The sequence below is a fragment of the Agelaius phoeniceus genome, chromosome 28 (assembly GCF_051311805.1).
Source record: "Agelaius phoeniceus isolate bAgePho1 chromosome 28, bAgePho1.hap1, whole genome shotgun sequence".
In the NCBI taxonomy this organism is placed as follows: domain Eukaryota; kingdom Metazoa; phylum Chordata; class Aves; order Passeriformes; family Icteridae; genus Agelaius; species Agelaius phoeniceus.
In genome coordinates, this window is record NC_135292.1 from 3,259,760 (window position 1) to 3,285,955 (window position 26,196).

The 26,196-nt window shown below is 57.2% G+C and overlaps 2 protein-coding genes across 2 annotated transcripts in view; one reads left to right on the plus strand and one right to left on the minus strand.

The window, feature by feature from the left end:
* The window catches only part of LOC143696057 (uncharacterized), a 244,020-nt gene extending 219,652 nt beyond the window's left edge, over positions 1 to 24,368 (minus strand). Inside the window, exon 1 of the mRNA XM_077191263.1 lies at positions 23,765 to 24,368. Coding sequence (XP_077047378.1) covers positions 23,765 to 24,333 — 569 coding nt within the window. The 5' untranslated portion in view covers positions 24,334 to 24,368. The remainder of the gene's footprint in view (positions 1 to 23,764) is intronic.
* The window catches only part of LOC143696053 (uncharacterized), a 1,205,294-nt gene that overhangs the window by 1,105,159 nt on the left and 73,939 nt on the right, over positions 1 to 26,196 (plus strand). The gene's annotated exons all lie outside the window — the stretch shown is intronic.

The following is a 26,196-nucleotide window of genomic DNA, read 5'->3' on the forward strand; positions in this document are numbered from 1 at the left end:
CCCAGACACCCGGGAATGTTCCCCAGACGCCCGGGAATGTTCCCCAGACACCCGGGAATGTTCCCCAGACACCTGGGAATGTTCCCCAGACACCCGGGAATGTTCCACAGACACCCAGGAGTGTTCCCCAGACACCCGGGAATGTTCCCCAGAAACCCGGGAATGTTCCCCAGACACCCGGGAATGTTCCACAGACACCTGGGAATGTTCCACAGACACCCAAAGCCTTCTCTGCTCCATTTCCATCCTGCGCCTTCTGGCCTCTTCTTCAGCTCTCCGGGCCTCTGCTCTCTGCTTCATGGCCGCCCTTCTGGGCCTGAGGCAGAGGAAGAAAGGCAGGAAGAGCAGCTCAGCAGCAGCCCAGTAGGGCCCCTGCTGCACGGCTGCCCAGAGCAGGGGTCCCCAGGCAGGCTCGGGTGCCTCTGGGGGAGCCTGCTCCAGGCCCTCTTTGCCCAGCTCTGCATCCTCATCCCAACTGATCACCACGGGCCGTGGGAAGTGGAAGAGGAGCAGCACCAGCAGGGCAGGGACTGATTTGGACACCATGGTCTGCAGGAGGAGAGAGACAATTTGTGTTGCTTTGCACAAGAGTTGCAAACCCGTGTGTTATTAGGGAATGGCTGCTCCTGCTGTGCCAGAGCGCTCGAGCAGGGCTGAGAATCTGGTGTCAAAGTGCATTCATGTGCTCCATGTTGCATGGGGCACCCGTGTGCAGGAATAGAGAACAACTTCCCTCAGATGGGATCTGCTGTGGCAAGGCCCCTCTGGTTTTCTCCTCCACGCAGCAGTTTGCATGCAGAATGTGGGCAGATGTAACTTGGAGGTCCTCCTGCTCACCCTTGGGTTCCCCTTGCAGAGCCTCAGCCCCTGCGTTCTGTCAGGGCCCCTGGGCAGGTGGGATATTCCCAGAGGAGAGGGGCCGGCTGTGTCCCCATTGCCCCTGTCCCTTATGTGCCTGTGTTCAGGAGGGCACAGAGAGGATGGGGACTCCTGCCTGCCCCGTGTCCTGTCTGCCTGCCGGGCCTGTCCCAGGGCAGCCGGGCTGTGATTGCTGTGCTGTGTCCCCCTGCCCCTGCTGTCCCTGCTGTCCCTGCTGTCGTGGCCCACTGCAGGTTCCACACCTACACAGCCATGGTGGCTCCTGAGCTCTGCAGGGACCCGAGTGACAGTCTGAGTGGTGGCACTCCTGGTTTTCTTGCATTTGGCATCGCGCAGAGCAGAGGCTGGATCACAGCACCAAAGGAGCAGCTGCTGCAGGGGAGGAAAGGAGCCTCTGCATGGCCAAGGGCTGCTGTGGTGCCCCTGTGTCAGGAATTCCCCACAGCTGACACCTGAGTCCAGCATGGCCACTCACAGACACAGCGTTTGTTCAGGCATTGCCTTTATTGCATCTTGACAGGGACTGCAGCTGCCTGAGGGAAGTCACCCTCCCGAGACAGGAGGGCAGAGAGTGTAATTTAAATTAACCAATTGTGATTATAGGCATTCGTAGCGACAGTCTATGTACTGTATATATGAATATTAAACAAGACACAAAATAATTATTGGATCATGAAGATCAAGCAACATTTGCTGGTTTAGATAAAAATAAAGTATACTTCAGTTTTGGTTAACTGCAATAATTCTTGGTAATTTTGAAGAATTATATAATTAATACAATTAATTATAAATTAATTATAATATATTATTATATGTAATCTAAAGAAAAGTGCCATTATTTATTTACTACTTACTATTAAACTATTTATGATCTCTTACAAGAGTATTAATCTACATTATAGAAACCAAAAATTTGGAAAATGTTGCTAAAGACAACTATTTTTAAATAAGATATTTTAAATATTTCAAAACTATTGAAGAATTTGAATCAATCTCCAATCATTGGCCCGATGCCTTCAGATGGTGCTTTCCTTCGAGCAGATGCAAAGGCTCTGTATGGAAAAGGGTTAAAATAGATGCAGTTACTACAGATCCCGTGAGGAGAGAGAGGGCAGAGGGGCAGGGTGTGTCAGGAGCCCGGAGCCTGTGCCCCGGCGCAGGGCTGTGCTGGGCAGCAAGCGCAGCTCTGTGCGCCGGCTGCTCACAAAGATGTGCGGCTCGCCTTGGCCGGCCCAGAGAGCATCTCCAGCAGGAAGCTTTTCTTCACACAGCCACTGCCTGTGCTCCTCCAAAAGCCTGCCCTGCCTACCTTCAGCATCCTGTTTGTATCCCTATTCATTCCAATCAGCCTGGCCATTTGCTTTTCTATTTCTTTCGTGGCCCGGCGCATTTGCTCCATGTCTTTGAATCTCTTCCTAAGGAGCCGCCTTCTCCGCTCGCTTTCCACCTTCCTCCTTCTGGCCTTTTCCTCAGCTCTCTGGGCCGCTGCTCTCTGCCTCGTGGCTGCCCTTCTGCGCCTGAGCCACCAGCCCAAAAGCAGGAGCAGCGGCTGAGCAATTTGCCAGAGCTGGTGCAGGTAGCGCAAGGCAGCCAGGAGCCAGGGTCCCCAGCCAGGCTCAGCTGGCTCTGGGGGGGCCGCTTTCATCTCCTCTGCACGCTGCTGCCCATCCCCGTGAAATCTGTCCACCACGGAAAGTGGGAACAGGAAGAGGAGCAGCACAAGCCCAGCCAGGACTGCTCTGTGCGCCATGGTCTGCAGGAGGAGAGAGACAAGGCTTTCACTGGGGCTGCCAAGGGAGCTTGTGGGGGCTGAAGTGAGGCCCGGAGGCGCAGGGCTGTGAGGGCAGAAGCAGAGGGCCCCGGGCAGCTGGCAGGCAGCAGGGCCTGTGCCAGTGGGCCAGCAGCAGCAGCCCCGTGCCCCGGCCAAGGCGCCGGCCCCAGGGGCTGGCCCTGGGTGCAGGGGGACAATGCAGGCCCGGGTGCGGCGCTCGTGGCCCGGCCCTGGCCCGGCCCAGCCCCGCCACGTGCGCACTCACCGCTTGCCCAGGCTGTGCTGGGCCAGCGTTACCTGCGGGGGCCTTTTCCAGCTGCCCCCATTGTGACACGCTGCCCCTGGTGTCACAGGGGCCAGAGGCATCACAGCCGGGCCAGCCCCGCCCTTGGTGCCCAGCCCAGCTCAGGGGCTCCCAGTGGGCCCAGCAATGAAAGCCCCGGCAGGCAGCAAGTGCAGCCCCTCTGGGAGGGGATGGGCCCCAGGGGCTCCCTTCACAAAGCAGGCAAAAGTCCCCTCTGATAAGTTTCCAAATGGAAAAGATTATAATCAATAATGTTGAGTAGGATACATATTATCAGCTATGAAAACACCTGAGGTGCTTTTCCTAATGGGACTTGTTCTTCTGTGAGTGGGGTTGGGTGATGGTTGCTCAGTTTTTCTTGCTTGACTATTCCCTGATCCAGTCCATCCAAGACTTCTGTGAAACCTTCCCATTATCAGACAGCAGAAATAAAGAACTGCGGTGAAACCACTTCTAGTCCCCTTCAGATCAAGAAGGTGCAGGGGGATGGTTCTGGCAGAGAATTTGAGCTGCTCTGGACAGAGTCGCACTGCTGTGTTAGCAGGGACTGGCTGCTTGTGTTTTTCTTTGGATGAACAGAATCTTCCTTGTGTCCCCAGTGACCACATGGAGCTCACACCAGCAGTGCCTCTTGCCTGTTCCCTGCCCAGCCAGACCTTCCAGCCCAGCTGAAATGCCCAGCGTGGCCTTTGAGCACAAAGGGATTGCAGAGCCAAAAGCATCTGTGTAGCCACCATGGTGTTCAGCGGCTGCTGCTCGGGGAAGGGCACTGAGAGGAGGCCACTGCTGCTCTTGTCAGAGCGCTGCTGTGCAGGGATGTCCCTCGCCCTGCTCAGTCCCACATCTGCCCATCTTTTGGCCTGCTCTGAGCTCAGGTGGATGCCATCTGCTCCCAGCAGACCCAGCTGCTCCACGGTAGATGCACAGGCATGGAATCCAAAACCTTGAGTATCCCCTGAGTAGCCAGGCATTCAGCTGTTCAGTTTGTCACGGCCCACAGCAGGGGTTAGAACAAGATGGTTTTTCAGATTCCTTGTGACCCGAACCATTCCAGGCTTCTAGGATTTCTCCATGACTGACTTTGGTCCCCTCAAAAGACCTCCTCTCTCCTCTCTTCCCTCCACCTGTGGAGAACGCATTCTGATGCTGCTGCTGCTGTTGGGACAGGTTGGTGGATACTCTTCCTGCCATCCCATGGGTGCAAGCATGACTCCTCTCTGAAGTCTTTGTCCCTGAATCAGTGCCTTCAAAGAACAGTTATCTCCCCTCCTTCCTTTTCCATTCAGCACTTGAGCACACACAGCATTTCTCATCGTTTTCCACAGAACAGTACAGGTGCCAGTTCCCATCTTGTGGAGCCCTCTGCCATAAATCAGCCTGACAGGTTTATTCTCTACGTAATGGGAAATGATGACAAATGCAGCTGCATAATCTAGTTAGTAACTCACCATAATGACTGCTTCTGGGCTGATTTATGGGTTTTGTCATATGTGAGCTTTCAGAAATTTAGAGATTACATTTTTCACACTTTTTTGTTGGAATCTCAGTTTATCAGACTTTACTGCAGCATTAATCACTTGCAGTACAACCCTGGACTTCACAAATGTATCACATCAGCGTGAAAAAAGGCAGAGAAAACAAGAACTGTTGTGAATTAATGAGCCGGGTAACACATGTCTCACAACAGCGATGAAACAACCTGTGTTCTTCTTCAAGCCACAACAGAAAGTCCCAAAGTCTGGTTATTTAATTTTTTTTTTTTTTCACAAAACACAGGCAGCAGCAAAGAACTGAAACAACACAGCCAGGCTTGAAACCTGAAAGATCTGCAAGGCTGAGTCTCTCCTAGTTAATGATGAAATGATGTGTGAATCTGTCCTAGATGTTCAAATGAAGAAGATTGATTCCCAGTTATAATATGGCTTCTAAGCAAAACACTGGGATTATATAGGAGAAATGCATGTGTCATGAAACAACCAATAAATCAGAGAGACACTTCCAAGCTCTGCTATGAAGGTCTGGGAAATGTTCAGAGTTACCATCTGTGGAGTTTGGTGCAGGATAAACTGGAACAAAAGGCCATCATTACCCAAATTGATTTCGTTTGGGCTGGTTTGTTGGCTTTTTGGTTTGTTTTTTGGGTTTGTTTTGTTTTGTTTGTTTGGTTTTTTGTCAGATAATGTTTTATAATACTCCAAGAAATATGTTGAAAAGGTCAGCATGATCCATCAGACACAAGCAGGGGGGCTGGGGTAGATGCAACATGTTCCTTGCACTGGAGGGTAGACAGAGGCAAGATCTGGTTTGGGGTCAATCACACCTGGATCAGGGAGGTGGCTGAAACCTGGGCTGGCCAAAGCCTTAGAATCACAAAATATCCTGGGCTGGAAAGGACCCCCAAGCATCACCAAGTCCAGCTCCTGGCCCTGCAGAGGACACCTCCCCAAGAATCCCACGCTGTGCCTTGGCATGTGCTGGTGGGCAGGAGCACACAGCTGGCTGTGGCTTTGGGTGCATGGGTAAGATGAGATGGTGAGGAGCATCCCTGCTCCCTGAGCTCCTGGAGAGCTGCAGACACTGATCACTGGTAAGGACAGCACCAGGGCCATGGCCTGGGGCTGGTGATCTGGTGTCTCCTTCCTGCTGCTGCTTTCTGCTACAGATAACAGCCTGGTGCCAAGGTCTTGTTGCTGAGGTGATAAACGGCTGGGGAGATTCCCTCCCTGCTCTTGTCTGCACGAGTTCTTATGCTCAGCACCAGGAAGGATTGGGCCAGAATGGAGGCATTTGGGGTCTCAGGGCTGAGGCTGAGACAGACAGGCAGGCAGAGCAGCTCCTCCTGGCTGATGCAAACATTAGCCCTGTGCTGGCCAGGCCAGTGATCCATAGCTATGGGTCCACAGTTATGGTGGTGCTGGGTATTCACTGGGAGAAGAGGAGGTGTAAAATGAAGCTTCTGAAGCTGCTTGGGATCCTGGAAGCTGCTCAGACCCCACTTGACCACAGTGGTTGTTTGGCCAGCTGAAGTGATGGAATTCATTGGGCTGTGCAGGGACAGTTTTCTGTGCAAACATGAAGGACTTTCAGGGGGGATGAAATACGGCCTCACAGTAGAAACAGCTGGGCTGAACACTCTTTATTCCAGCTATGAATCTTTGCTCTTAAGAGCAACAGATTCCACCTTTCATTAAACCAGAACTTGTTGTTGTTGTTGTTGTTGCTGTTGTTGTTGTTGTTGTTGTTGTTGTTTTGAGGAACATAAATGACCTTTCTTGTTTATTTTATTAGCATTTTAAAATCTTTCTTGTTTATTTTATTAACATTTTAAATCATCTGGTCACCCACTGCATGCATGAAACATGAGATGTTCCCAAAGTGTAGCTCACTTCAGACAGGGAGTGCTGATAGTTGGCAGATCTGTACAGGTGTCCTCATCCTGGGTGCATTGGATGTTATCCCATCCAAGCAGGCAGTTTAACACAAGCAGCTATTTCACTGAGCTTAATTAACAACAGAAATAAAAACTATATCTTTAGAACAAAGTTACTTTGACATCTACCATCACTCAGCGAGAGGTTTATTGTTATGGACACATAATATTGGCTTTTTGCAGAGATTAAAATGGATTTTCTATCTGTGGTGTTAAAGTAACCTTGTTATTGTCTTGGTTTGAAAAGCCAGGTGTCTGCTAAGGAAGGCAGGAGCCTCCCCTGGAATGGAAAATGTAAACCCCTCCCTCTGAATTGTTATAATTTTGAAATTAAGGAGCTTTCAGGCAAAGATATGGGAATAGGAATAACAGTTCTTTTTTAGGAAAAATTAAAAATATAAATGCAGTAGTACAAACGAAAAAAACCCCACTGACAGAATCAGAACAGGGCCTGACACCCTGTGGGTCAGGGTGCTGGCAGCAGTCCCATTCAGTGGTGGCTGCAGCCCTCCTGCAGTGCCAGGTGTGGCTCTGTTGGAGCAGGGATCCTGGAGAAGGGTGGAGTTTTCCTCTGAAGGTCCAGGGCTGCTGTAGATGGGCCCGGGAATCTTCCTTCTTCTGGGAATCCAGTAGGAAAAGGCTGATCCTCTGGGAATCCCGTGGAGAAGAAAGACAGCTGCTCCTCTGGGAATCCAGGAGGAAAAGGCTGATCCTCTGGGAATCCCGTGGAGAAGAAAGACAGCTGCTCCTCTGGGAATCCAGCAGGAAAAGGCTGCCTACAGTGTTCCAAATCTCAGATTCTGTCCAGATAGGAATGCTTGGCTCCTCCCCCTGGGCAGAGCATCTCCCAATGCGATGATGTCATTTAATCAGCCATGCAGTGACACTCAGTGGACCATTACCAGAAGATTAATAATTAATAATTAATGGCCTATTAATGGAACACACCTCCCCAGAGGGAGGATTGGTTGTGGAAGAGAGAAACTGCCCAATGAACAGAAGATAACTGCCCCACCACTGACAGATGGCAAACAGAACACACACTTATCTTGCAGTCCAGGACCTGTCCCCACTGGCTGCCCCCATTCTCCAGAGTTCATGGTGTCCATGGAGGCTGCAGCTGCCGGTGCCGGGAACAAACAAGACGGGTCTGGGTTTCAGAAAGCTCCAGAGTCCATTTCTGACCCCCGAAAGACAGGGCAAAGGCAGGGCCGTGGGGTTTTTATAGGGTATCCCAGGGCTGGAGTTTGGGTTTGGGTCAGGGGAGGAGTTCTTAGTAACACAAGATGGGTGAGATCAAATTCCTGCCTCTTAGCAACAGGGGCACTCCACACAGAATGTGTCCCCAAATCCTAAATTCCCCCTCAAACACCTCTGAAATGGTGGGACTTTAGACATCTTTGATCAATTTCATTCTCTAATAACACTGATGCTGTTAGTTCCAGAGTGCCCAGGATCCGCCTGGCAAGTCAGCTCTGGCAGGAAGAAGGCGGCTGCCAGGGGGCTGCTTGTGGCCTCTGACAGCCCCATTGCTCAGGGCTTGCCAGCGCCCCAGCCCCTCAGGCCCTGCCCCAGCGCGGCCAAGCTGCCCGGCAGCAGCGCCGCAGCCCCACAGCAGCTCCAGAGCAGCCCCAGGCAGAGGCACCCGGGAGCCCTCAGCAAGGCAGCCAGCAGCAGACGGGCAGGAGGGCACGGATGGCGCTTCCTGCCTGGCACAGGGCTTGTGGCCATCTCCAGGCAGCGCTCTGGCAGGGATCCCCGCAGCTCCGGCCCCTGCCCAGCCGCTCTGTGGGCAGCACAAAGGCTTCAGCAGAGCCACCAAAGGCCAAGGGCCTTCTGGCCATTTCCCCTTGCCCACTGCACGCCTGGGCAGCTGGCTGAGCACAAGCACCCTTTATCCCCTCTGCCCCTAGGCCCTGCGCACCCTGGGCAGAAAAAGAAAGATCCTGGCAGTCTGTGTATTAGAACACAGTCTATATTTACATGGTAAAGGGAAAAAAAAAAAAAAAGAAAAGAAAAGAACATTCTTGAAGTAAAAGAAAATTCCTCCTGACTCAGGTGGCCCCAGCAAAAAGAGCTTCTGCGATCAGCTCTCCACAGAGCTGCAGCAGGGCAGGCAGCCGAGCAGTGACAGACGAGGCCGTGTCTTCCACGCCCTGCGCAGGTGATTTAGGAGCCACTGGAACCTGGAGATGGGAGCCCGCTCTCCTGACTTGAGGATGCAGAGGGTTTGAATTGCCAGGCTTCCGACGGCGAGGCTGATGTCATTTGTTTTTTCTTCAAGGGCTGCAAGAGAGAGCAACAGAGCCACGGTCAGAGGCAGATCTGCGGGGAGCCGAGGAGAGCCCCCTGCAAGGGCCATGCCAGGCGGCTCTTGCCATGGCCAGGAGGGAGCAGGGAGCAAGGCGATCAGGCCGAAGCTGCGGGCCAGCAATGGCCCCCGTGGCCCTGAAAGCTCAGTGTGCTCTGGCCGCGGGAGCAGAGCCCTCCGCAGCCGGGGCAGGGCTTGCAGCTCCCCCCCGGCAGCCCCCGCTGCCAGCCCGCTGCCCTCACTCACCAGCGCAGATCAGCTGCAGCTCTCGCTGCTGCCCCCTCAGGCGCCGCCCGGCCATGCCTGTGAACACAGAGCCTGTCACGGCGGCAGCGGCACAGCTCCCTGCCAGCGGCGCTGCCGGCGCTGTGGCCACACGGGCTGCTGGCCCGGCAGGGCTCAGCCCGGCCCTTGGCGCACGCTGCCGCCCCAGGGCACGGCTGCCAGAGGGCGGCAGCAGCAATGCCCAGCCCAGGCGGGGCTCCACGGCGCCGGGCCCGGCTGGCGCTGCCGGGGCAGCAGGCGGGGCCGGGGCCGAGCTGCGGCGGGCCGGGCCGGGGAGGGGGCGCGGGCTCGTGGCTCACCCATGAAGCTGATGGCCGCCTCTCGCAGGGGCTCCTGTGGGCTCTGCAGGTAGCGCAGGGCCCGGCGCAGGTGCTCGGCCGCTCGGCTCCTGTCCTCTGCCAGCTGCAGAGAGCGGCAGGAGGGAAGGCTTGGCGCGGGCTCAGCCCCTGGGCCGGGCGCTGCCTGCGCCCAGCCCCGGCCTCCCCTGCCCGCACAGCCCTGAGGCGCGGCCAGCAGCCGCCGGCCAAGGGCTCCCGAGGGGAGGGGGCAGCGGGCCGGCTGCTGCCCGGGGAGCCGCGGTGCCGCCCCGCAGCCCCGCCGGGCCGGGGCTCCACGGGCACCCGGCTCGGGCCCTCGGGAGCCTGGAGAGGAGCCCGCGCGGCCTCTGGCTGCCGCAGCGGGCAGGGGCACAGCTGCCCGGCCCGCACACTGAGCACCGCCCTCAGGGGCCTTCTCCAGCCTGAGGCTGGGCCTTGCAGGCCCTCCTTACCAGGCACTCGCTGAACTTGCACAGTTTCTGCTCCTTCACCAGCTTCTTGAGATCCCTCCTCTTCATCAACTTGAGCGCACAAAGCAGCGCTTCCCGAGAAGCCTGGAGAGCAGCAGGGACGCGGAGATGGCCCCACAGCCCAGGGCACGGCACCCGCGTCCCCGTGCCATGGCCTGGAGGAGGCTGCGATCCAGCAGGCGCAGGGCAGGAGGCAGCCGAGCCCCCTGCCAGGGGGACAGCAGCAGCCCACGAGTCCTCACCTCTGCCACACGCTGATTCTCATCATGGCAGTGGAAGAAGAGTGCAAGCAAGCTCTGTTGCACAGGGCTTTCCAAAGGCTTTTCTCTCTCTTCCAAATACTCCATCATGTCTCGGAAGAGTTTGATGGAGAGCAGCTGGACCTGGCTATTATCCTGTAGGAAAAAAAAAAGAAAAACTACCTCAGCATTGACTCCTGCAGGCCCCCCTGGGCACAGGGCTGGAAATGCACAGGGCACACAGTTTCCAGGTAGCAGCCAGCGGCTGTGGCTGGGGGCACAGAGCCTTACGTGGTCAAAGAGTGGCAGGAGCGCCTCAGCCAGCTGCAGGGCAATGGGGGTTGACATCAGAATATGTGATTTGTGCAGGAATAGAAAGCTGAGTGTGATGAGGGTCATGCCAGCTATCTCTGCATCACTGTCGCACAGTAGGTCCATGAGGCTTTGGGTCAGGCTCCACATTCTTTCGGCCTGTGCCGAACACAAGTCTGTGAAAGGCCATCCTGCTGCCGCAGGGCCCAGAGGCCAAAGGCCTGTCCCGAAGCATGCGGGCAGCTGAAGCGGGAGGCAGGAGAGCTGGGAGCAGCTGCCCCAGCGCCCCAAGCCCAGGCCAGGCCAAGTGACTGCGTTCCCAGTGCAGCTTCAGCCACCGCCCCCTTCTCACCATTGAGGGATCATCAATGAGCTCCAGCAGGGCCCTGAGTGCCAGGCGACGCCTCTCCCTGCACTCGCTCTGCAGGTACCTTGAAGAGACCTTCACAACACTGGCACCACATTCACTGGCATCCAGGCACTGGAGGAGCTGAAAGGCACAGGCCAGTGATGGGGGAGCCGGCCGGCAGGAGCCCGGAGCCGCACAGGGCTGGGCCCAGGCAGCAGCAGCAGCAGCAGCAGCAGCACAGGGCGCGGGCACCGTCCCAGGTGGCTGCAGCTCCCAGAGGGCAGAGAGCTGGGAGGCAGCTCAGCCAGGCAGCGCTGCACACCCGGCTCACCTCCACAAGGAACGCCAGGGCGGGCAGATCCCAGTGTGGCTCCTGTGTGCTGAGCAGCCCGAGGAGGTGGAGTGCAATACTGGAACCCAACCCAAGACAAGCATGGCGCATCTCCCTAGGAGGGCGAAAAAGGGACCAGGAACCTGAGCAAATCTCTCCAAGGACAGGCTCGCAGAGCCTGCTGGTCTTTCACTACCATCCTGCAAGGGGACCTGGGCCCTTTAGGAGGTGTCTCCTCCTGTGCTCTCTCCCCTCCCAGCCTTTTCCAGTCTTCTTGGCCGTCCCTCGGTGACAAGGCCCTGTGACCCAGGGCCACAGGGACTGTGTGGGACAGCCCGGGCACAGGGCACAAATGCCGGGAGCAATGGGGAGAAGGGGAGTCTCACCTGGCCAGCAGACCCACGGCATAGTGGCGGGTGTCAGCACAGAGCAGCGTGTCCCAGCCACGCTTGCGTTCCACTGACACCACCACCTCCTTGTACTGCTTTCAGCAGAGCAGGGACTTCAGGCTCTGCACTGCAAACCTGTGTGCACAGCAAAGGCCAGGTCACCCTGGCAGCACTGGCTCCTTGGCAGGCCACGTGGCAGGGACAGGAGGACTGGCATGGAGCACCTGTTGGGGCTGGTGGCAAGGCCGTGCTCTTGCAGGCATTCCTTCCAGAAGGCATCGACCTCCTCTGGCATCTCTTCTGTGCTGAAGAACACTTGGAAGAGCAGATGCACAAATAGCTGGGGGAAATACGATGTCACTACACGTGGCACATGGGGCTCCTGGAGCATCTTCCACATCACCACAGTTGCCTGCAAGGGACAAAGCCCCCCAAGACAGCGCTCAGTGCCCAGGTGTCCCTGGGGCAGGGCCCGAGCAGGGCAGGGAGAGGCCCGCAGAGACCTTGGGAGGGGGAGCACGGGGCCTGCTGGGCCTGAGGCTGCCCCTGGGCCAGGTTTCAGGCCAGCGCCTGAGGCAGGGAGATGCAGTGGGGGAAGGAAGATGGAGAGCTGCTGGAGAGGCGGCCTTGTGGCCAGCAAAGGCCACTTGCAGAAACTCACAGCCAGGCCAAAGACACCCGTTTTGTCCCCATCAGAGGTGCACGTGCTGCGCTCTGGCCAGCTCCCCAGCACATCCAGGAGGATCAGCAGCACTGGCTCTGCAGTCCTGGACGAGCACATGATGGTCTTCCACATGGAGATGGCAGCTCTGCGGGGTTAGAGCTCTGTCTCAGGGGGGTCTCAGACACGGCACCGTGGCCTGGGCATCCCTAGGGGCCCGGGCTGACCGCCGGCTCTGCCTCTGCCCACTGGGCCTGGCCAGCAGCAGCCAGGCAGCCCAGCCCTGTGGGGACAGGCCCCTGAGGGGCGGCAAGGGAGCATGGCAACAGGCTCGGGGGCTGACGTGCCAGGGCTGGGAAAGGCAGCAGCCAGAGGGCCCTGGAACTCTCTGTTGCTCAGACACCTGGGCCAGGCGGTACAGGGTGATGGGCTGGGGAGGCCTGAGCCCTCTGGGCAGGTGGGCCCCATACCTGTCACAGGACGGGGCCGCACGCAGGAGCGTCACCACTGCCTCACCCGGGTGTGCTCTGGTGAGATTCAGCAGGGCCTTGTCCAGCCTGTGCTGGGCAGAATCATTGGCCAGGAGCCATCGGTGAATGGACCTCACCATGGCGGGCACCCGGAGAAGGCACGGGGAGACTTGGAAAGCTGCCAGAGGGAGCCATGTCCCCAGGGTCCCCAGAGAAGTGCTTCCCTTGCCAGCGCACTGCCATGGCCTCAAAGGCTCCCAGGGACCAGCAGGCGTGGCTGGGGAAGCCACGGGACTCATGGGGGAATTGAAGCCTGGCCCCAGGCTGCTCACTTGTTCTGGCCTGGCAACAGCCTTCTCCAGGAGCAAATCCAGCAGGGCGGCACTGGTCTCATGACTGAGGAGCTCTGAGTGAGCTGTGAGCCCAGTGCCCATGGTGCTGGTCTCTTCCTGCCCAATGCTCCGGATAAAGTCGCAGACGAGCTGTAGGAGAAGGGCAAGAGGCCGGGGATGTTGCATGGAGTGCTGCACACACGGTGCTGGGCTGAGCAGGGACAGCAGGCCCAGCCCAGGTGGGGGTGGCTGCAGGTACCTGCGCTGTTCTGCGGAAGCGGCCACGGCTGGATTCCTGCTCTTGTGTGCGCTCCAGGGCTGCATCTGGCAAAGAGCGAGCGCAGCCAGAGCTGAGGGGCTGCGGGAGAGGCCGGAGAACAGAGCCCAGCCCTGCGCTGCCCAGGCAGGGAGAGCCCCGGGATGCCCCAGGGGATGGAGCACGGCCACTGCGGGGTGTCTGCCCGGCCCCTCTTCCATCCTGTCCATGGGCATTTCCCCAGGGGATGGCATGGCATGGCATGGCATGGCATGGCATGGCATGGCATGGCATGGCATGGGGCCAATTGGCTGCAGGCTCCAGCCCTGCAGCCCAGCTCTGCCACTCACCCTCCTGCGGTGGATGGAACGGCACCACCTCTTCTGTCTCCTGTGCTGGGGCAGCTCCAGGGCCTTCTTCCTCCTCCTCCTCCTCCACCCAGGCCAGCTTGGGCACTCTCGGGGCTCTCTGCTCCATGGCTGTGCCTGGAGCTCCTTGCAGGAGAGATGCCTTGGGATAGCTCCGGGGCACCAAGTCCCACGCTCTGCCCTTGAGGGCAGCTGCAGAATAGAAGCCTCAGGAAGGCCACGGGTCAGCGAGTCCTGTGCTCTGGCCTCGAGCTCAGCTGCAGGAACAGCGCCGCGGAGAAGCTCCGGGTCAGACGGGAGCGAGTGCGCTGTGCGGGGGCTCCTCACGGCACCGCTCTGTCCCGTTGTGCCCCGTTGCGTGTTGCCAGCAGCCGGGCAAGCTTCTATTTCCCACGTGTCACAAAGGGGCCTTGGACACCGGCTTCCGTTCCATGGCACGGTGACCGGGCTGCAGCGTGCCACCCAGGGCCCTTGCACACACTGCCTTCTGCCCCGGGGCCGCCCCCAGCCCAGCCAAAGTGGCCCAGCTTGGAAGGAATCCCTGGCCCCAGGTGTCTGAGACAGCCCGCACAGGATCTTTAGCAAGGGCTCAGAGCATCAGCAAACGCTGCCCAGCTCTGCGGGCTCAGTCCTATCCCCATATCTTTCCCCGAGAGCATTTGAATTTCTAAATGAGAATCATTTGAAGGGAGGGGATTGACATTTTCCATTTCAGAGAAGGCTTCTGCCTTCCTTAGCAGACACCTCTCTTTTCAAACCAAGACAATTGTTTCTCATCTTGCAGATCCGCACTTGCTGGGCAGCCCCGTTTTACACCCAGGGCCTGGAGAACCATTCCCAGCAACTGGGAAAATCCTAGCTGCTCCATCCACCCAGAGATGAGGTCTCCAAATTTGCCTCAAAAGTGGGTCCAGCTTTTAGAGGCCAAAAAGAGCAAGTCCCAGTGACTTGATGATAGTTTTAGCCCAGAAAGCCCTGCAGCTGATGGCACACTTTACAGTCAGCAGGGGACACAGCTAGGCCAAAGCCCAGAGCTCTGCCGGGAGCCTTTCTCCTCAAATACCCTTCAAACAAAGCTCCATGCAAGTCAGTTGGGAAAGTTTCTTCAAATGATCCATTTCTGGCACTACAGAACTGCACAGGGTTCTGTGAAAGATTCTAAAGCAGCTGCTCTGGAGTCCAAGAGCCAGCACTAAGAGTCCTTGACACCTATTTGTAGATAAATCGCACTTTGGCCGATTTGAAGGAGTTTGGAAGGAGCTAGAGAGCGGACCTCTGAGTTTCTCAGATGATGCCATTGCTTTTTCTTCTCTTCTCCATAGACAGGAAGGGTGAGTTTGGCTCCCATCTGCACCTCATGGCTCACAGGGCCGCAAGACTTGTAGTTACAAGAGCTTTGAAGGATTTCTTGGTCAAGAAGACACGGCCAACAAGGATATTTATGTTTTGGAGCCAATCCTTCAGTATTTCGTCTTACGGACTCATGCTCTCAGGGTCTCTGGCTGGTCAGAGTGAGCCCGAGATAAGTTCCAAAGTCTCTTTTCCCAGCCCGGGGCTCGAAGAAGGAGTCAGAGCTCTTCATTTCTGGCTCTCAAGGTTGTTTCTTGTATCTTATCTATAAAATTCTTTTTCCTGTCCTGCCAAGGTCCGCTCAGCAAGACAGTCTAAGGCACTCTGCCTGCCCCGGGGCAGTGTTATCTTTTTATCCTAAAAACTACCTGTACAATATTTACAATTACTTTCCAATACCTATCACCTATGTTAGACTGTGAGCTTCTACTCTAAACCAATCTAAAAGTGCCATCATCACAGCAGAAGATGGAGGCCAAGAAGAAGGAGAAAGGCTGGACACGCCCAGATTCCTCCATCTTGGCCCCTGAGGCCCCATTCTAGAAACCCCAACAATCTATTTTTCACCCTGGGATAAATTCACTGTCATTCTACTGAAACTGTCATGGCTCGCAATTCTTCATGTAAGGTTGTTTTTTCCAAGGGCTAAATCAAAGGCACAGGGGTCTTGGGCTCTGTGCCAGGGTCTCTGAGCCCCCTGGGCAGGGGCTCGAGTCCTCCAGGGCAGCCAGAGGAATTTCCTGGGTTCTGACAAGTAGCCCTGTTGTAGTCCCTGCGTACAAGAGTTTACTTGATCCCTTTGATGCCAGAGAGCACCAAGAACTTGAAACTTGCTGGAGTCCAGCCCTGCCTGCCTATCATGGAGAAGAGGGAAAAGATGAAGAACCTGGGCGGTGGTTGAGCCAAATTGACATTTTTCCATTTCTGAGTTCCTCCCAGCTTTTGCAGCAGGGCAACAACCCCATCACTGCAAAGCACTTCCTTTTGCAAGGCACACACTGACCTTGGTGGAAGCTCAGGGCTCTTGAAGGGGCTGCTGCAGTTGGCAACAGGAGCTGTTGTTGAATTTTTCACGTTGTTTAACCCCCCCTGCCAAATGCCATCAAGCGGTTGAGGAAGGAGAAAAAAGATTACCCTGGAGGAAGGGAGGCCAAGAGCTTGGAAAAGGAGGAAAGAAACGCTCTGATGATGAAAATGACAAAAAACCCCAATTTATTTTTGACAGCAAATGAACACCGGCCGCCCTCCAGCCCTCCCAGCCTGGCAGGCCGAGCGGTGCCGTTCCCATGGCATGAGGTGCTGGCAGCCTGCGGAGAGAAACCAGAGAGCCACGGTCAGTGGCAGCAGGCTCCTGTCCCCCTGTCCCCCCATGGCCTGTGCCCAGGCCAGGCTGCTGGCTGTGCTCAGAGCCCAAACCTCCCGACCCATTCTCTGTTTTTAGAGAAGGGCAGCGGGGCAGGCCACGTTCCACCTCCTCTGCTTAATCCCGGCACAGCAACCTCCTAAGCAGCTGCAAGAGCGGGATGCCCGTGTGCCCGCTGCCACCTGCCCAGAGCCCTTCTGCCAGCCGAGCTGTGGAGCCGGGTGCCCACCTCTGCAGAGCTGCTGCCAGGAGAGGAGCCGATCCCAAACCAGGTCCTCGTCCTTCTGGAAGGGGCTGTCCCTGCAGACCGTGGCCCCTGGGGCAGCGCTGGCACTGGACGCGCTCCACGGACGCTGCAGGCGCTTCCCCGTCCGGTCTGGGCACCAGGTGTAATCCTCCTGGGAAAAACAAAGAACAATTGCACGAAAGTCAATTCAAAACAAGACCTGGAAACAAGAAAAAGCACAAAGCCTGTCACCGTTTCATGGGCCTGAGGAGGGTCTGACCACTCCATGTGAGAATTAATCCTGTCCACGGGTGGGGAAAATCCCCACCTCTCCCGCCCATAAACGCACCCCTTCCTCAAGGGCCTGCAGAGCAGACCAGCTGTGGCACGGCTTCGGAACCCGTCCCCCTCTGCCGCCCCCATCCACATGGATGGATGCTTTTGTCAGGCTGGCTGCCCCCGCCTCAGCCCGTGCCAGGCTGGCTGGCAGAAGCTGTCAGCAAGGCCAGGAGCCGGCTCCCCTTCCACAACATCCATCCCCTGTCCTGCCAAAAAGCAGCTCGGCGGCCGGCGGAAAAATTAATATTCCCCAGCGCCGCCGAGCGGGGAACCTCTGGCGCGTGGCCAGGCCGAGCCCTGCCGTGCCTGGAAGCACCAGCATCCCCCCGCCCCTGCGCCAGCTGGGGACTCATCTTGATTCCATCGGGGCGCAGAGCGTGTCCTCCAGGCAGGGGCCGCAGCCAAAGCCAATCGGCTCTGCCCCGCCAGCCGCCAGCTCCAGGATGGTGTTCCCAGCTCCACGTCGTGCTCCAGAAGAACGCGCCAGCTGTGCCTCGGCTTGCGGGGACATCACGATGCCATTGAGCTGCAGGGGGATGTTTCCCCTGTCCCAGTCCGTGGCACCTTCACCGCACTGCCACCACTTCTCCAATGGGACGGGCAGCACGGAGCTGCTGCCTCCACAGCTCGCAGGGACCAGCGGAAGCAGCATCTCCTCGGCTGCGCTCTCTCCTCTGCGCCGCGGCCGCAGGGAAACGCTCCGGGGTTTTCTTCCAGCGCCATGAGATGCGTGCCGCTGCTGCTTGCTGGGCTCCTGGATCCTCCTGTGCACAGGGAGGCATCTCTGCTGTCTCCTGGGCCAGGCAGGGCTCCTGCAGCCAAGAATGCTCAAAAAGGTCCTCCAGTGCTGGCCTGTCTGTGGGCTCCATGCATAAACACCACCTGATGAGGTGTTGGCACTCTGCGGAGAGAAACCAGAAACCGCCGCTCAGCGGGACAAGGCTCCTGTCCATGCTCTCCCACATTCCACAGTGCCCAGGCCACACCAGGAGTGCTCAGAGCTGCAGCCAAAAGCTTCCTATCGATCCTCTCTTGCGGAGGACACCAGCACAGAGGCACAGGTGCCACCTCCTCCAGCTAAGCCCAGGAGATGCACCTCCTCACCAGCTGCAAGAGCAGGACGCTTATGTGCCAGCCGCCCCTCCCAACCCCGTTCTTCCCCTCGTGCCTTGAAGGCGCATCCCCACCTTGAGACACCCGGGGCAGGAAGAAGAGCTGGCCCCGGACGATGTCCTCGTTGGTGTGGAAAGGAAGGTGCCCACAGAGCAGCTCATAGAGCAGGATGCCCAGGGACCAGATGGTGGCTGGCTGGCCATGGTAGCAGCCAAAGAGGATCCACTCTGGTGGGCTGTACTCCGGCGTTCCTATGGGATACGGGCACAGCTCATCAGGCCCATGCTGCTCCCTCCCTCCCAGCCAGCTCCCGTTCCACAATAGCCAGCCCCTGCCCTGCCACAAAGCAACTTGGCTGCAGCTGGCTGAAGAAGGATTCCCCCTCCTTCCTTGCCTCCTTCCTTCCCTCCCTCTTCCCCCTCTGCCAGCCAAGGGAGGAACTTCTGCTGCCCAGCTGGGCCCCGGCTTTGGGCTCACCTGACATCCGGGTGTAGAACGTGTCCTGGAGGATCGTGCCGCAGCCAAAGTCGAGGAGCTTCGCCTCGCCCGTGGCCAGGTCGACGAGGACGTTCTCGGCCTTGATGTGGGGGTGCAGGACGCCGCGGCTGCTGCAGTGCCCCATGGCCTCCAGCACCTGGCGGAACAGCCCCCGCGCCACGGGCTCCGTCAGGAACCGCCGCTCATGCAGGAAGTACCAGAGGTGCTGACAGCGCTGCGGACGCTCCGTGAGCAGCGCGAAGCCCTCGGGCACCTCGAACCAGTCCAGGAGCCGCACGAAGCCAGGCCGCGACACCATCCACAGCAGCGCCAGCTCCAGGGGCACAAGGGCGCCCTTGCGCTGCGGGGGGACCGCGATGCCGTCAGCGGGGCCGAAGCTGCGCCGCGCCTCGGGCAGCTCCTGCCCGGCCCCGCCGCGGCTCGCCATGGCCCGGCCTGGGGCGCTGCGCGGCCCCCGCTCACTCCACGCTCGCTGCCCTCGCAGCGTTCCGGCTGCCGCCCTGCCGGGCCTCGCCTCAGCCCCACCCGGCACGCCCCGCCGGCTCCTCCCGCTGGCCCCGCTCACTCCCCAGCCGTGCCCACTCCGAGATGTGCTCCCGGGACACTCGCTTGATGGCCGCCTGCGAGCCAAGGCCAGCGGCGGGCTGAGCTCATCGCCCGCCGCCCGCCGCCGCCCTCCGAGCCGGCCCCGTCTCTTCCCGGGGCGCCATCGGTGAGGCGGGGACCGGAGTAAACGCTGCCGCAGCCGCCGCTGCCCAGCAGTGGGCCCTGCTGCTAGAGCTGCTCTAGGGGAGGCCTCTCCGCCCATGCGGGTGGCACCGCGCTGCCGCTCTTCTGCCCGGGGCACCCGCCCGCCCGGCGCGCTGCTGCTTGCCGAGCTGCCCCGAGCTGCGGCGGCTCGGGGCCGGCGGCCGAGCTGGCGAGCGGCGGAGCTCGGAGCGGGGCAGCTGCCGGCCACGCTGTCAGCCACGGGGCGGGAGCCGGGCGGCAGCGGGGCGGCCGCGGGCGGAACCGCGGCAGGGGCTTCGTTCGGGTCCGGGGCCTCAGCTGGGGCTGGGCCAGAGCCCGCGCCAGGCGCGGCCAAAAGACCGCACTGCTCCACCAGCACCAGAGCGAGCGGCTCCTCCAGCGGCGCCACAGCCAGGACAGAGAGAGCCCGGCCGAGGCGGAACCACGGCGGGCCGGGCAGGGGCGGGCACGGGGCGGCCCCGCCGAGGGGCGCCTTGCGGGACGCGGCATCAGCCGGGCTGGGAGAGGCGGAACACGGACGGCACGGCCCAACACGGGACGGGAGTAGGGTGAGTGTGAGAGGGAGAAGAGGATGGGGAGCGAGTGGGAAGTCCAGTGGAAAACCAATCAAGAGAAGCGCTGCTGCTGCTGCTGCTGCTGCTGCTGCTGCTGCTGCTGCTGCTGCTGCTGCTGCTGCTGCTGCTGCTGCTGCTGCTGCGGAGCCGCCGGAGATCGCGGCCGTTCCTCCATTGCCCGGGGAACCCAACGGAGGAGCCGCCGCGCGCCCCAAGGAACGAAAGAGAGAAACAAACAAATCACACCCCAAAGTCATTCCTATTAGAGAAGCAACCAAAGAAAACAACGTAGCAATAACGAAGACTGTTGGCTTCTGGCTTATTTCTTCTTTGCATGAGACCAAGCTTTTCATGGGGAACAATTGCCTCTTGTGACAATTTTGCCAGAGTGGACAGGAGCAGAGCATTTACTTTTCAAGTAGAAAAGGGAAATCGTGTCAGTAATGTCATCTCTTTTCATCCTCTGTTGACACAGTTGCAGGCTGCCAAAAGACATGGTCTGCAGTGTGGAACTTGGGGCCAAGTTTCTTTTTCTGCCAGAGGATGAGGAGGGGAAGTATCCCAGAATCATGGAGTCGTGGCATGGTTTGGCTTGGAAGGGATCTGGAAAATCCCATGGCTGCAACCCCCCTGCTGTGGCTGGGGACCCCTTGCACTGGACCGGCTTGTCTAGAGCTCCATGCAGCCTGGCCTTGAACACTGTCAGGGACGGGACATACCCACCTTCTCTGGGCAACCTGTTCCAGGAGAGTCTTTTTTCTGAATCCCTTACCTAAACCTAATCTCTCTCCATTTGGATCCATGCTCCCTTGTCCTGTCCTTGCCTGCCCTCGTACAAAGTCCCTGTCCAGCTTTCTTGTGTGTTGCCCTCAGGTACTGGAAGGCCACAGCTGGATCAAGGCTGGGTCTCTTTGCCAGGCTGAAGAAGCCGAGCTGTGTCAGCCTTTCCTTGCAGGAGAGGAGCTGCAGCCCCGGCACCATCTGGGTGTCCCTGCTGGGCCCCTGCTGCAGCGTGTCCACGTCCTTGCCGTCCGTGCCGGGGAGCCCGGCAGAGGCGGAGGCAGCGCTGCAGGTGCAGGGTCAGCGGCGGGGAGGAGACCCGGCCCTGGCAGCGGCTCCGGGAGCAGCGATTGGCGCTGGGCCGCCCGCACTGCAGAGAGCCGGGGCCCTTGTGCCTGCCCTTGTGCCCAGGGCGCCTTTCCCCGCCGCCCGCCCGCCCGCCCGCTCGGGGGAAATGCCCCCTGTGCCGCCCCTCAGGGCCGCCCCTCGCCGCTGCCCCGGGCGCTCCCGGCGCCGCCTGGAGGGGCCCAGGCCTCGGCCTCACCCTGCTCAGCCCGAGGCCTGGAAAAGCAGATTCAAACACCCACCCAGAAAGTGCCCCAGGATGCCAAGGTCAATCTTTTGTCACCAGCACGGCTTTGCTATCAGAGTCTGGACGGGAGTAGAAAATCACCAGGGGAAAAGAGCATGAACAAGTTCTGCCTTGGCACTACCTCAAGCTGTGGGGTACCAGTTGTTGGTTTCACTGGCTCTGGATTGAAGGCACTTGAGACAGTAATTCATGTTCAGACTCAAGTGTTTATTATTTCTTATCAGTAAAACAGCCTCATTACTGGGAGTTCAGCAGCTTTTCAGTAGAAGGCACAAAATGGCCCACAATCTCTTGTTCCAAGGTCTTTTAAGACTAAACTATCCAATTAAGAACTGACACCTAGATTATTTTCCCTTTTAACCCAATAACTGATCCCAAAGAGCCTGCAATGTGGAATTTCTGCCCAATTACAAAAAGCCACCCAAACCCATGAAGAAGAAGGAAGAAGCATGAAGAAGAAACCCAGGACGAAACACTGTGCCTTCCATTTTGCTTCCATCCACAACATACTAAAAATCCCAAAACCTCAATTTCTCAGAGTCAGAGTAGACCAAAGCCCAAAACCTGGAGGTGATAAGAATGGACTAAAACCACAACCAAGGAATCAGCATCGCCCTGAAATACCTTTCCCCTTACATCAGCCTGGTGCATATTCATAGAGCCTCATGCATACCCATAAACTACTTTACATATTCCAGGAATGATTTTACGTGGCCCCTCCTTGGGTCTGCCTTTTCAGAGCATGTGTGTTTCTTGGCTGTGGTTTTGGCTCCTTCTCTTTATCACCTCCAGTTTTTGGGCCTTGGTGCACTCTGCCTTCAGACGGGGAGTGCTGATAGTTGGCAGATCTGTACAGGTGTCCTCACCCAGTGTGCATTGGATGTTATCCCATCCAAGCAGGCAGTTTAACACAAGCAGCTATTTCACTGAGCTTAATTAACAACAGAAATAAAAACTATATAACAAAGTTACTTTAAAAAACAGTCCCAGCCCATATTTGATCCCAGTCTGTGTGGTCCTGATCCATATGGTCCCAGTCCCTGGGATCCCAGGCCATATTTGATCCCACTCCAGGCTATCCTGGTCTGGAGGGTTCTGATGCACAGGATCCCCATCCATGTGATCCCAGCCCATATTTGATCCCAGCCCATATTTGATCCCAGTCCGTATTTGATCCCAGTCCGTATTTGATCCCAGCCCATCTTTGATCCCAGTCTGTGGGGTCCTGCACACACTCCCAGGGTCTGGAATTCCAGTTCCCAGCCAGGAAAAAATGTTCCTGCCCTTGAACTTCCTTCCTATCCCCTCAACAAATTGCAATAAAATTATAAACAAAGAAATAATAATTGAACTTTAAAAAATTATAATAAAAATAAAATATAAAAATCTCAACTCTTCTTTACAATACTCCAACAGTGATTCAAACCAAAGCAACAACTATTACTATAATATTACTAATGTATATAAATAAACAAATTATATATCAAGAAATACCTTTTGAAAATTTTAACTCTATGACTAATGTACTTTAGATAAAAATATCTAAAGAAACTACCAAGCAATCTAACACACCTTAGTAAAACAATTCATATTACAAATATACTAAACACAAAAGCAAACACCACTACAATTTCTCAGACATTTCAACCAAACAATTAAACTTTAATAACATCCTTAAGTACTCTTGAAAAATTAAAATTATTTTTAAAAGGTTTATTGGGGGTGCGTGGTTTTATTTGGATATTGGTTTTTTAATTGTTAGAGGCTAGATGATTTAAAAAATGGGACTTTTATAAGAATTGAATCAGCTGAGAAGGTGGCACTCTGCAAACAGAACTGACTGAAAATGAACAGGACAGAAATCACTAACTCTGAAAGTTTTATTTGCTATCAAATACAACCCACACACCCAGCCCCACACAATCCCAATCCCATTGCTCCAAATTGGGATCCCACTTCTCCCAGTCCCCTTCTAACCCCATCTCACCCTGGTGGCTGTGGAATGGAGAGTTTAGCATGGGATTGAGGTTTTTTGAGGAGGGAACAAGGAATCTGAGGTAGGATTGAGCCTTTTTGGGTTAAAATTCAGTTATTTTCAGTGGAATTTGAGTGGTTTTGAGGTGACAGATTCATCCCTCTTGGCTTTTGGAGTGGAAACACATGGAGAAGAGAAAAAAATTCAGGCCAAACCAAAGGACAAGCAGGCAGGTGTGTTCCCAACATGGATCACAGGGAATGTGAGTGACCAGGGCTGTGCCCAAAGTGCCTCCTCCAGTGGGGGATGGAGCTGCAGCAGCGCACGAAGCTCTTCCCGCACTCGGGGCACTCGCAGGGCTTCCCTTACCGGTGCCTCCGTTGGTGTTGGGTCAAGTGAGAGCTGCAGGAGAAGCTCTTCCCACACTGGGGACACTCGTAGGGCCTCTCCCCAGTGTGGATGCGCCGGTGCCTGACGAGGGTGGAGTTCTGCTGGAATCCCTTCCCACAGTCGGGGCAGCGGAATGGCCTCTCCTCTGTGTGAATCCGATAGTGCCGGAGGAGATGGGAGCTGGTCTGAAACCTCTTCCTGCATTTATCACACTCGTAGGGCCTCTCCCCTGTGTGGATGCGCTGGTGCTTGATGAGGTCAGAGTTGCGCTTGAATCCCTTCCCACAGTCGGGGCATTGGAAGGGCCTCTCCTCTGTGTGACTCTGATAGTGCAGGAGAAGATCAGAGCTGGTCTGAAACCTCTTCCCACACTTGGAACACTCATAGGGCCTCTCCCCAGTGTGGGTCCTCTGGTGCCTGATCAGGCTGGAGCTGCAGCTGAAGCTCTTCCCACACTCCCCACACTCATAGGGCCGTTCCCCAGTGTGGGTCCTCTGGTGCCTGATCAGCTCGGAGTTCCACCTGAAGCTCTTCCCACACTCCACGCACGTGTGGGGCTTCTCCCCATCATGGAGCTGCTCATGGAGCACCAGCTCCGAGCTCTGGCTCCATCTCCGGCCGCCTTCCCGGCCCAGGCTGCCTCTTTCCCCCTCACATCCCCGCCATCTGCGTTTGCAGCCCCTCCTCGTGCGGCATCTCCGGGCCTTTTCCTCCCCGTTGGCTTCCTGCGCCGTGGAGCCGCTCAAAACGGCCTCTGCCACCAGGTTCTGCCGCGGGCATTTGTCCTCCCTGCTCTCCATGCTCAGCTCCTGCTCTGGGCGAGGAAGGACAAGGACAGCATGGGATTTGCCTCCGTGCCACAGGCAAGGGCAACGAGATCCCCCCAGGCCGTCTCTGGGGACGCACTGCCCCCTCTTGGCTCTCCCCATTTCGGGATGCCGGGGCTGTTTGGGCTCCCGGGCTCCCTTCTCCCCTCATTCTCTGCTCTGGGCTGCAGCGGCTCCAAGGAGTCCCCCCTGCCCCTCTCCAGGCTCTTGAGGCTCCCGCCAATGGCGGCGCTCCCCCCTCTCTGGCCTCCCCACTTTGGCCTCCTGGGGGACACAGGGCTCTGCTCCTCCAGGCTGCCTCTGCCCGCAGCCGCCACCGCCACCCCCCGATGTCCCCCCGAGGGGCCTTTTCCGCTCAGCCTTGGACTTCTTCATTCTCCAAACATCCCCCCAAAAACCCAACCCAGGGACCCCCCGGGATATCCGGGCCGGGCTCCCCCTCCCCGCTCACCGGAGCCATGGGGGGGGCGATGATCCCACAGGTGGGGGCTGCGAATTCAGGCAGGGCTCGAAACCGCGTGGCTCCCGCAGCTCAGCCTTGATCTGCCTTTGTCCCTCCTCTTCCTCCCGCTCCTCCTCTGTCCTATCTCCACCTCCCTGTCCTCCTCCCTCCTAACCCCACCTCCTTCACTGCTCTTTCTCCTCCCGCTCCTCCTCTTCCATCCCCCTCCTCCTCCTCCTCCTCTGTCTTATCCCCGCCTCCTGCTCCTCTTCCATCCCGCCCCTTCCATTCCTTCTCCTCCTCCTCCCCCTCCATCCCTGCCCTTCCCTCCCTCCTCCTCCTCCCCCAGCAGCAGCCACACCCTCGGTGCCCCGTTCCCGCAGCCCTCGCAGCCCGCGGCAGCAGCGGCCATGGAGCCGGGCCAGGTCGGCATGGGCAGCGCGGGGCTCTCGGCTGCTCCCAGCCGCTGCGGGCGGGGGGAACCCGGCCCGGGCCAAAGGAGAGGCAAACTGGGCAAACTGGGGGCAGATCACAAAGCTAAGGATGCAGCAGAAAATGGAGCTGAAAGAGTTATGTTAATATTAACTCCAAACGAGGAAAAACTGGAAATTCCAAAGTTTAGGGAAGCCGAGAAAAAAGAATTAAACAAGATAGGAAATGAACAAGATAAATCAGGGAAATAGAAACTTCTACATGGAAGACAATTACTTAATAAAATGTGCTTACTAGGAAAAGATTAGAAGACGTGCATCAGAAACCCCACTGGCGTACTCAAGCTTTGTGTGATCATTTTTTAAGGAATTTTGGGTGCACTGGGATTTTTGGTGTAGCAAAGCAAGTCACTGAAAGATGCTTAATTTGCCAAAGGATAAATAAAAAGGTGATGGGAAAAACAACATTAGGAGGTCATGAGTTAGCTCGTCGACCATTTCAAAATATCCAAGCATTGGATTTGTTAGGTTCTGGATTTATTTGGAAAAAAACCCATTTAATCTAGAAGAAAGAGAAGATGCCATATGTTAGACAGGAGATTTTAGGAGAATAAAAATCTTTGAAGTATCAGAAACACCCGAGGAAAAAACCAAGAAAATAAAAAGGGGAAATGAAAGGGAGGGGAACAAGAGGAAAAGTCAGAAAGAGAGTGGGATCCTCTGCAGCTCTTGCCCCCTCCGTTGGCGGCCGAGGCGCCTGTCCCGGGTCCCGGCTCGCTGCCCGCCTCAGCTCCGCCTGCCCCGGTTTCCATCCCAGGTGCGGGCTCACTGCCCAGGGCAGCTCCACCTGCCCCGGCGCTGGCGGTGAATTTGTGTGCCCTGGCCCCACTGCCCGGCCCGCGGCCGCTCTGCCGGCCATGCTGGGCAAGATGGGGTTGCTCTGTCCTGCCGCGTGGGCCGAGGTCACCGCGCCGACCGCACCGAGGGCGGGTCCCAGCCATCCCATCCCCGGCTGCCCTGCCCGTGCCAGCTGCGCTGGGCAGCGCCGCTGCTGCTGCCGGGGTCTCCCACCTGCCTTTTCTCTGCCGGGAG